We start from the raw sequence: 10786 nt of genomic DNA on the forward strand, positions 1-10786 counted from the left end.
CCTGCTGGCATATTAACACACACGGGGGGGGGGGGAGAGAGAGAGAGGGAGAGAGAGAGAGAGAACGAGAGCACACAATCACTCGCTCGCTCGCTCGGCAGCACCTATCTCTGACCACTGAGCAGTCTCCCCAACCCTTTTTTCTTTTTCTCTTTATTTTTTGGGAGGGGGATGTAAAGTTAACTATTTAGATTTTTAAATTACACTTAATTGATGGTTTTTGTTGGGGTGGGATTCAAGTAACATCACAGATGTGGCAATTGGGTGGCAGCTTACTGGAGTCAGTTTTCCCCTTCTACCTGTGGGTCTGTGGGACCACACCTACTTGCCAGGCTTGGCCACAGACATACTGAGCCATCTTGCGGGACTGTGGTAGGGAAACTGTAGAGGTTGAAGCCCAGGCTGGGTTCTTGGCTGGCACTCCAAAATGTCTCCCAATATGAAGGTTGACCTGCAGGGACCTTGTCAAGGCCTTCTAGCCCTGGTGAAATGCAGCTCATCTGTTGGCCAGAATGTGCTCAGGACCTTGGGTCATGGGCAGCAGCTTGTCATCCTGGGCAGACTGGAGCTTTTCAAGATCTCCAAGGTGCAGTCAGTCAGCCTGGGGTCAGGGAACACAGGTGCCTGATTCTGCCTCTGCTGCCTGATGATTGGGAAGACGTCCCCCATGTACTACACGACGTGCGCTTCTCAGTAGACATTGGCAACGCACTGCACAATACTGTGGGGAGGGTTTGCTTCTGGGAATTTGCCTGTCACGGGGCCTCTATAGTCCTGGTTATTCTGAAACCCATTATGTAGAACAGACTCCCTGATCTCACAAGAGATCCTGCTTCTGCCCCACAATTCTCTTTAAAAGATCTTATGAATTTAATGCGTATGAGTGCACTGTTGCTGTCTCTTTAGACACAACCAGAAGAGGACATCAGATCCCATTACAGATGGTTGTGAGCCACCATGTGGTTGCTGGGAATTGAACACAGTACCTCTGGAGGAGCAGTCAGTGCTCTTAACCGCTGAGCCATCTCTCCGACCCCTGCCTCCAATTTTTTAAAGATTATTGCTTCATGTGATTGAGTGTTCGCCCGTGTGTGTGTGTGGGTGTGTGTGTGTGTGTGTGTGTGTGTCCACCATGCGCATGTGGGAGCCCACAGAAGCCAGGAGAGGTGGTCAGATCCCCTGGATCTGAGTCAGGTTCTCTGCAAAGGCAGCAAATGTCGGAACTACCAGACCATGTCTCCAGCACACCTCAAGGGATCCGACCCTAGCCCTGATGTCATCTTTCAGGTCTGGGACAGATTTTAGACAGTTGGGTCTTTCTTGGAATAATGCTTGCCACTCCCACACCAAATATGGAAGTTTAGCGGGGTATGGAGAGCCCACTATTCTTTTACATATGTATTTGTCATCTTATTAAATATTTATTTTAGGGCTGGAGAGATGGCTCAGCGGTTAAGAGCACTGACTGCTCTTCCAGAGGTCCTGAGTTCAATTCCCAGCAACCACATGGTGGCTCACGACCATCTGTAATGGGATCTGATACCCTCTTCTGGTGTGCCTGAAGACAGCTGCAGTGTACTCATATATAATAAATAAATCTTTAAAAAATTATTTTATTTTTATAGGTGTGTGTGTGTGTGTGTGTATGTGTGTGTGTGTGTGTGTGTGCTGATGCATGTGAGAGCAGTGATCAGAGGGGCCAAAAGAGGACATAGAATTCTCTGAAGCTGAAATTATAGGTTGAGGCGGTCAGGACCGCCTGACATGGATTTTGGATCCTTGTGCTCTTCTGCTCTTCACCACCACCATTGCCCACCCTGTGGGGGCTCTCTCTCTCTCTCTCTCTCTCTCTCTCTCTCTCTCTCTGTGTGTGTGTGTGTGTGTGTGTGTGTGTGTGTGTGTGTGTGTGTACATAAGTGGAAGTCAGAGGGCAACTTGTGGGAATTGGTTCTCTTTCCACTCTGTGGATCCTAGTGGTCCAATTCTGGTCGTCAGGCTTGGAAGCAAAGACCTTCATTGGCTGACCGAGATGGGGTCTCCCTATGTAGCCCTGGCTAGCTTAGAATGCAGTAAAGCAGGCTGGCTTATTGGAACTCACAGAGATCTGCCTGCCTCTGCCTCTTTCTAGAGTGCTGGGACAGAAGGTGAAAGACTTGTCCACATGTGGGCCTGGGATCTCTGTCATTCAGTGCCTGGTCAGCTCTGCTGCTCCTTCTCTGCCACACTGGATGAGAAACCCCAGCCTGAGTGTGTGGCTGCATATTCGGCCACTGGGGTCTCAGGAACCACCCACAGGAGGGACACCCATTCTTTTTTTTTTTTTTTTTTTTTTTTTTTCCCCGGAGCTGGGGCCCGAACCCAGGGCCTTGTGCTTCCTAGGCAAGTGCTCTCCCACTGAGCCAAATCCCCAACCCTGGGACACCCATTCTTGATCCCTGACTACGTTAGCTGGGCAGGGCCCAGCCCAGCCACAAACAGTTCATGCTCTCCTGCCTGGCTTTGCTCTGACTCTACATTCCCTCATTTTCCAATCCCTGTTCCTCAACTTCCCTGCTGGTGATGTGGCTTCTTAGTCGGTAACCAGGTCCAGCCAGTGGCCCAGGAGTGACTTGTAAAACAGGTGCCTCAGCCGCTCCTCTCGGACAGTTACCTGCCTATCTGGGGAAGGCAGTGCCACTCAGACCCACCTGGCTGAGGGACGGAGCCACCTGGTGAGGTCACAGGCACCACCCTGGGAAGTGCCAGTTCCTGCCCTGCCCACAGAGGGCAGGCTAGGGTGTGGGGACAAAGGCCTGGGATCCCCTGAGGCCTGGGTGCTCCCCTTTGCCTGAGTCAACCTGGCGTCGCCCTTCATCATCCCTGCCCCCGCAGCCTCGCCCACCACCCCCGCAAGCCTCCTACCACCTGGGATGCCAACTTCGGTTGCCAGGATGCAGTCCAGAGGCCTGGCTCCCTGAGGAGGAAGTAGGTGGGTCGGATGGCATCCTCGCCTAGCCAGAAATCCAGGACATGAAAGACAGCCCTGGCTTTCCACAGCTTCCTTTATTGCTTCTTTGACTCCCATGTTCCTCAACGACTCCTCCGTTCACTCAGACACTGGTGTAGCAGCAGCCTAATCCAGGAAGCTAGTACCTGCCTCCCTTTGGCTTCCAAAGTCATCAGAGTGTGTGGCCATCCCATAAACCATGGCTCTTGAGCCCAGCCCTGACCTCACACCCTCATCAGGGAGGGCAGGATGTTGCTGTCCCCAGTGGCTGGTGTTCTCCACCCCACAACCAAGCGGCCTCTACACCCCTGAAATTAAAGGACTTAGGCCATTGGCCTTGGCTTGACCCCATGGGTCCGGTCCCGGGTCTGATGTGCCTCTCTACTGTGTCCTGATCCTTGGCCCGCCTGGGACGTGCCTGCGGCAATAGTGGCTCTGGGACCGGCCTGGGGACCATCCCCGGACGGGGACTTGGGCGGGCTGGGCGGCTTGAGCGCGCTGACAGCCCTGATGAGGCCCATCCGGCGACGAATGGAATGGTCCAGGTTGACTGTACAGCGCAGTAAACTCTGCGCGTCGGCCACGGTGAAGGGGAAATCAGTACCCAGAAAGCGCTCAAAAAGCTCGGGGTCGCCATCCAGGTCCAGTACATTCTGCAAGGCCTTGGTCATGGTGTGCAGCTCGCGACTGTTGTCGCAGAAGACGTCCCAGAGACGCGCGCGCCCCTCGGGCGCGCCCCCTGCCTGCTGCCGGTCCTCCAGGCATTGCAGCACCCAGCTGAGGCGACACGGCCACTGGTTGGCGAGCACGACCCAGGCCACCGCGTGGCGCGGCGTGGGTCCCACGCGGTCGGGCTGCTGGTGCTGCTGCTGCTGCAACAGGCGCACGGTGATGGGCACCGTGTTGACGATGCGCCTCATGGACACCACGTTGTCGGGCACGTACTCGTACAGGCAGTCACCCTCGTCGTGCAGGCAGCACAGCGCCTCCTGGATGCGCCGCGCCGCCTCCGCGTCCACGCGGCCCTGCGTGCGCTCGGTGTCTGCCTGCGTCTCCACCGCCAGGAGCTGGGTACCCTCGCCTGCACCCAAGAGCCCGGGACTCTGCGGCTGCAGCTTGATCGTCAACTCCCGAAACAGCAGATCGTCCCGGCTGCGCACCGCGTCGTGCAGGAACTGCAACTTGGTGCGACGGCCCATGACCGGCACCGAGAAGGGAAGCGTGACCGTGCGGTTGAGGAACAGGTAGCCGTTGTCCGCTGTGCCCTTCATGTTACCCGCGCTCTCCAGGCACGCGGCCAGGATGCTGGGGTCCACCACCAGGATGAAGATAAAGGGCGCGTGGCTGTCGGACAGCAGAGTGTTGATGGCGTTTAGCACGCCCACCACGCGCTCTGGGTAGCAGGTGTCCAGTCCGGTGACCTCGAGGACCACACGCAGCCGGCGTCGCTGGTAGATCTCCAGGAAGCACAGGAAATCCGTGAGCAGCTCCACCTCCTTCTTCACCTCGCACATGAAGCCCAGCTGGCTGCCGAACTTCTCACGCGACACCAGGCGCTCGATCTTCTTGCGCTGGCTCACGAACAGATGCTTGCCCACGGAGTACACGGCCATGAGCAGCCCAGAGCCAGACAGCGTGGTGGCCGCGCCTCCCAGCGCTTTGAGCACGCCACGCTCTGCGTGGCCCGGCGCGTGACCTCCTAGAGACAGGTACAGCAGCCCCACGCCCAAGCACAGTGCGGCTAGCAGCGCCAGCAACGCCAGGCACACGCGACGTCGGCAGTGCCACTCGCGTTGGCAGAGGCCATCGCGCGGGCCACAGGGCTTGTTGCCCAGCACCGAATACACGCTGAAGGGTAGCGCGCCGTAGTGGTGGCGGATGCCCTCGCACAGCGTGGTCACCAGCCCTGCCCACAGCTTGTCGGTGCCCGCGTACTGCCAGGCGCTGAAGCGGATGAACAGGAAGCGCACGTTCCTGCGCCGCAGGTGCAGCTCGGTGATCACCGGTTGCAGAAACACCAGGAACCACAGCAGCTGCGGAACGCCCCAGCCGCGCACGCGCCGAGGCTGCCACTGCACGCGCTGCAGCTCCTCGCTCTCACGCTGCGCGGCCTCCTGCTGCATCAGCGCTGGGGGAGAGGAGGGAAGGCGTCAGTAGAGATGGTCGGGGAGGGCCTGGTGGTGCACGTAGGTGGAAGAGGGAGGCCTGGAGGTCGAGGACAGAAGCAGGGATCTCCCCAAGAGAGGACAGGAGGGAGGTAGAAAGAACCAGGCCCAGGACCAGACCCAGGTGAGACAGCCTGGATGTCACAAGAAAGACAGGGCCTTAAGTTGTGGCCAGTCCGGGAATGGGTAGATGGATAAATAAATGAAATGACTGGGTACAAGAATGAATGAACAAATGAATGAAATGCCTAGGTGCAAGATGATGACTGGATACATGAATGAATGAATGAATGAAATGCTCAGGCACAAGATGAATGAATGGCTATATGAATGAATGGGTGAAATGTGGGAAGAGCATGGACAAGGCACGAACTACAGCCCCGTGTCTTTCTCTGGCTGACTGCCCCGCCTCCAGGGAGCCTGTCTGTCGTGACTAGGCTCCCACTCTTGGTGTGTTCCAGGGAGGCCGGTGCTCTTGCTATCCTCCTGTCATTCCTGGATCCCCCAATGCGGAGGAGGCGCTGGTGGTATCTGAACAATGGGTGGTGAGTAGTCTGAGACAGGATGTGAGGCCCGTGATGAGTGAGCACGACTGTCATCTCGCCCGTGACCTAGCCCAGGGTTGGAACTCAGAAACAGCCTTTCCTATGTCCTGACCTTTTCTCTCCGGCACCATTGTCACAGCACCAGGGCAGAAGTGAACAGTCAGCAGGGGCTGAGCTCCAGCTGTGACTGAGCGTTGCCAAGGCTACCTTGTGGAACCAGGGTGTACGCCAGGAAGGTTCTTCAGAGTGGATTTGGTGGGGATGGAGGTGACAGGGAACGGGCATGACTTGGAGAACAGGGCAGGGACCAGAAATCCTGCTTCCTGCCCCCACCCACACTCAATACATGCAGATACTCACTCATGATTTTGTCCAACATCAAGTGAAGACGGCAGCCGAAGGGAGCATAGAAACCCACGGTCACCGGGACGGGCACGTGACACAGAGTTTTAGCCAGACAGCTGCAGTAGACATCATCCTCTGTCAGGATGTCTAGGGGTGGGAAAGGGAAACTGAGTCAGTGAGGCTGGTTGGGTGCTGCCCTCCCTCCTCCCCTGTGTCAGCTCTTCTCTGGCCCCAGCATCCTCTCTCCTCAATCCCCAAAGTGACCCAGGTCAAACCCCTTCATGGAAGAGCACCTCTGCTCCTAGGCTCAGGCCCTGTGCTGTCCCCAGCTCTGTGCCCAGAGGCTTATGGAATCTGTGCCTGTGTTTCTCCGAGGAAAATCCCACGGGCCTTTCTTGGGGCACAAGACCGTCAGCTGCCAAGACACCCTCACACCATCAAAAGCCCCCTCCACTGACTCCCACTCCCCAGGTCTGCTCTGCTCCTTAGAGGGATTTAGGAACTGAGGCCTGTGGGCCTCTTGTCTCTTCTTGTGACAAGATACTAGGGGTCATGGATTCAAGTCATGGGGAGTGGTCAATGTCCCTGCATCTAATGGCCACTTAGGAAAAAGTTCCTCATCCAGAGACCTCAGGCACAAGCACCATAATGTCCCCTCTGCAGAGGGCACCCTGTCCCCTGGGAATTGCTTCTTGGACCTAGAATTAGGGTGTCTAAAAGGTGGGGCCCAATCGTGGAAGCTGAGTCAGCCTTACGGGGTGTAGTGGGGCTGTGGGATGGGACTGTGCCTGGCGGCAGAGCCAGGGAGGAAGCTTGGGATAAGGTAGGCTGAGGTGACAGTGACCTGCCTGGGCAGGCCTCATCCCCAGCCATACCTAATCAATGGGTGATCTCACTTTACTAAGCCTCTCTTTTTCTGAGCGTGAAATGGGCATCCCGGCCCAGGCGCCATGTGCAGCCATGCCGTGAGTCCTCACTCATTACCTGTTGCAGCTGTGTGTCCTCTGCTAGCCTCCTTGGCTGTGCCTGGAGGCCACCTCAGAGCCTGTGCCTAATATGACCCTGCTTAATGAGGTCTGGTATGATGGCCTCCTTTCCTACTGTCTTATTTGTCCTCAATGTGGTTGTCACCTAGCGATCCTACAATTCCTCACTGAGCTGTCTTCCTGTGGTGTCCTGTATCAGGTGACCACATTCCCCATCCCTGAGTGCTCTCCCCTCCCCGACCCAGGTCCTGCCTCTTTTTTAACCTCCACTTTCACCTTGTGTCACACCCCACAAACCCCCAGCACCCGAGCTGGCCAACAAGCTGCCCCAGGTCATCCCCTGCCCCTTGTCCTCCCTGGCCTTTCGGGCCAGTGGAGGAGGCCTAAGAAGAGAGACAGCAAGGCAGGGCCCCAGCCAAGGACAGGGGCAGAGGCACCGAGCACAGGCCTGGCCCGGAAGTCAGGGATGCCAATAGTTGAGGCAGAGACCCAGGAGTTGGAATGAGCACCCTCCTGACAGGGACCGGAGTGTGTGAGGAGTGAGGACAGGCCAAAGGCGCCAGCCAGGGAGCAGAAGGCCCAGGCAGAAGCAAGGCAGATAGGGACGCAGCCCCAGAAAGAAGGCCTGGGCTGAGCACCCGCGCCGTAGGAGGTGAAGGAGCCGCAGGCTGCAGGCGCAGGCAGAGGCCGCGCCTCGGTGGGCTCGCTGGGCTCCAGGAGGGCGCCGGCTGCAGAGGGCAAGGCTGGGCCGCTGCTGGCCGTGGGTGGTACTGCGGTGGGTGAGGAGGTGGCAGGCTGGGGGGCGCTGGCTGGTCCCATGCGGGCAGCGGCGATCGCAGGTGACCCTTTCTGGGCCCCACGAACTGGACAGGGCCGCTGCCGCAGCGGGCTGGGAGGGAGGGATGGGGGTTGTCGCTTCTGCTGCTGCCGCTGTCGCTGCAGAATGAGGGGCTGAGGACACCGGCGACAGCCGCTGCCACCTCGGTGGCTGCGGTAGGTCTGCTGCCAGTGAGCCTTGGGGGACAGCTGATAGGGCCCATGGGTGTGAGTGGCCACCAGGTCCTGGTAACACTGACGGCAGCATCCTGGAAGGAAGGAAGTGGGGGTGACTGGGACTGAGTCCCGGTCCCCCTGGGGACGCTGGCTTGTACCAGGTTGTGCTGTTTGATGAGGTTGGACTGGAGCATCCATGGGAGCCCCAGAGTCCCCAGAAGTGAGAGGGGGTCAAAGGACGCAGGGGAGGGTAGGGGCATAACACACAGTATCTGTGCTTTTCAGGGAGGACAGAGAGGACACCGCCAGGTATCTGTGCATCTTGGTACCCCAAATCCCGGGGTTAATTTCCTGTACCCCAAATGGGGTCCCCACTGCAAAGTCTCAGGGTGAGGATGGTTGAGGGTCTGCCTAATCAGAAGTGACTATGGAGGAGGGAGAGACAGGCCAAGAGCTGAGCAGGAAGGTGGGCCCTGAGCTGCCAGACCCCAAGAGTCTGTGACAGTCTTAACAGGAAGTCACTGTCCCCTCCTCACTTGTCTTGGTTATTGTGGGAACCTGAACCACCAACTCATACACACTCAGAGGGGGCCTCCCCCCACCTCTTCTCCCACCATATGGCTCCTCTGGAGGCTGACCCCCGCAGCATGGAGATTTGCAGCAGGACTCCCCTGCTCCCGCCCCTGGTGAACACCCAACCTTTGGCCGCCTCAGGAGACAAGCCAAGTGGTACACGCCGGTAGTCTCAGGTTTGTGGGAGGCTGGGCCAGGATGAGTGTTTGAACCTGCGTCAAGACCAGCCTGGGCTACAGAGTGAGACCCTGCCTTGGCCCTTTACAGCAAGACCAGTCTCACTCTGTAGCCCAGGCTAGCCCGGAACTTGCAACGATCCTCCCACCTCAGCCTGGAAAACGCTGGCACTCCAGGCATGTGCCACAGTTGACTCTTGTGGCTTTTCTCCCTGGAGCCCGTCTCTTCCCTTGTGCATAAGTTCAACATCCGGCTACCCCCTACCTGCCTCTCCTGCCACAACGCCCACCCCCTTCAAAAATGAACCCTTACCTTTTTGGTGCCCCAACTCGGGATCCAAAAAGTGTTGTTCATTGGGAGCCCGGGCATTCTTGGTGAAGTGCACATTGTAGTTCTTCTGCATGGCGGGCCGTGACTTCAGTGGCCCGGTCCTACATAGAAGGGTCAGTGTTCAGCTTGGTGGGGCCCCTGCTCCCTGGTTCTAATATGAACCCCGTGACCTTAGACAGGTAAAAGGCACAGTAAAGACTTGGGGGGGGGGATTCCCTGGGTCACTGGAATGAGCACAGAAGCGAGAAGTTTTTTTTTTTTTTTTTTTGGTTCTTTTTTTCGGAGCTGGGGACCGAACCCAGGGCCTTGCGCTTCCTAGGCAAGCACTCTACCACTGAGCTAAATCCCCAACCCCGAAAGCGAGAAGTTTTATGGTCACATGAAAGACAATGACCAGATGGTTGGGGGGTTACTGTGGGGCCAGGTGGGGAGTGCAGAGGTTGTGAGGAAGGGATAGAGGAGGAGGCTGATGCAGCCTGATCTCGGAAGCCATCAAGCTGAGCTAGACATGGTGGCACATGTCTTTAATGCCAGCACTCAGGAGACAGAGGGAGGGAGACTTCTCTGAGTTAGAGACTAGAAAGAGCTACACAGTGAGACCTTCTCTCACAAAGCAAAAGCATAAACAAACAAACAAGCAAATGTGGGGGAGTAAACAAGGAGATGATGGAGAGAAAGGGGGTCTGGGAAACAGGTGGCCTTCTGCGGAGTCACAGGCGGCCTCTTGGGGGCAGCGTGCGTCCCCGGTTCAGAGAATGAATCAAAGCACACCTGGGAAAGGTACCGTCAGGCCCAGGACCCTGAGAGAGAATCTGGGTGATTAAGGTTGGGGACCAGGCCAGTGGCCCCTCCTGCTGCCGCACGCCGCCCCCAACCCTGCCCGTCCCAGCCGGAGCTCTCAGTACCTACCTGGTGGTGGCCCCGCGGCCCCAGCTCCCTGCCCGTGGCCCCGCGCAGGCCTGGTTGGAGCCCAGTGGCGCCCGCTCGGCCGGTTCTCCTGCGTGTGTCCCCGCCCTTTGGGCAGGCGTCCGACCTGCTGCTCTCTAGGACTGGGTGCCCCTGACAGGATGAACCCAGGAGGGGGTGGAGAGCCCACGGCAACCCTCACGCCGGGTTTCTGGGCACCTCTTGTGGTAGGGAGGAGGCAGAATGAATCTTAAATAGATACAAGCTGCTAGTTCCTCTGTGGCCCAGCTGTGTGACTGTGCCTCAGTGACTTCATCTCTCTGGGCCTCAGCTTCCTCATTGCTGAATAGGCCAGGTTGGCACCTGCTTTTTGAAGTTGTCAAACAGTCCGCCCAGCCTGGGTACAGCACTAGCTGACCCACTTTACCAGGTGCTGCTGTGGGCACCTCACACAGAACCCTGGCAACAGCACAGACATACAGGGAGTGGCTTCTGAGCCTGGCCACTCCGTAGGTCCCTTTATCATCAGAAACCACAGAGCCACGGTAGTGCCCACTTCACAGATGATAAAATTGAGGCCCGGAGACACAAAGCCCTTCCTTTGCCCCAGACCATACAGAGTGGGGAGTTGAAAGCAGGTGGTGACTTCCGGGGCTCTGCCCTGTGTCTAATAGGACCAAGATGGTGCTGGGCAAGGTACATCCTATACTGTAGAACTCTTTCCTCACATCAGCTGGGGTGGGGATGTGGGCTTCCTGCTGTTGGGCCTGGCCGCCTTCC

The 10786-nt window shown here is 57.5% G+C and overlaps 1 protein-coding gene across 3 annotated transcripts; it reads right to left on the minus strand.

The window, feature by feature from the left end:
* Positions 1–2903: 2903 nt before the first annotated feature.
* On the minus strand, positions 2904–10336 carry Nkpd1 (NTPase KAP family P-loop domain containing 1). 3 transcript variants are annotated; one of them, XM_032894284.1, is made up of 5 exons: positions 10010–10336; positions 9083–9201; positions 7666–8112; positions 6057–6188; positions 2904–5114 (listed from the first exon to the last, which is right to left on the minus strand). In XM_032894284.1, the coding sequence occupies exons 2-5, from the start codon at positions 9171–9173 to the stop codon at positions 3310–3312; spliced, it is 2475 nt and encodes an 824-aa protein (XP_032750175.1). In that variant the 5' UTR covers positions 9174–9201; positions 10010–10336; the 3' UTR covers positions 2904–3309. The 3 variants fall into 3 exon arrangements, with proteins under 3 accessions (XP_032750175.1, XP_032750173.1, XP_032750174.1); XM_032894282.1 differs by lacking the exon at positions 7666–8112; XM_032894283.1 differs by lacking the exons at positions 7666–8112; positions 10010–10336 and having other exon boundaries at positions 9083–9233.
* Between the last annotated feature and the right edge of the window lie 450 nt (positions 10337–10786).

Source organism: Rattus rattus, chromosome 2 (genome assembly GCF_011064425.1).
Source record: "Rattus rattus isolate New Zealand chromosome 2, Rrattus_CSIRO_v1, whole genome shotgun sequence".
Lineage (NCBI taxonomy): Eukaryota > Metazoa > Chordata > Mammalia > Rodentia > Muridae > Rattus > Rattus rattus.

Bases quoted from the DNA above. Each gene is read 5' to 3' on its own strand.
- Nkpd1 (XM_032894284.1), bottom strand. From the start codon at position 9,173: ATGCAGAAGAACTACAATGTGCACTTCACCAAGAATGCCCGGGCTCCC. The intron at 8,113-9,082 runs GTAAGGGTTCAT...CCTTCCTTCCAG, and splicing joins CGAGTTGGGGCACCAAAAAG to GATGCTGCCGTCAGTGTTAC. The intron at 6,189-7,665 runs GTGCTCAGCCCA...TCCCACCCCTAG, and splicing joins CTTCACCTCCTACGGCGCGG to ACATCCTGACAGAGGATGAT.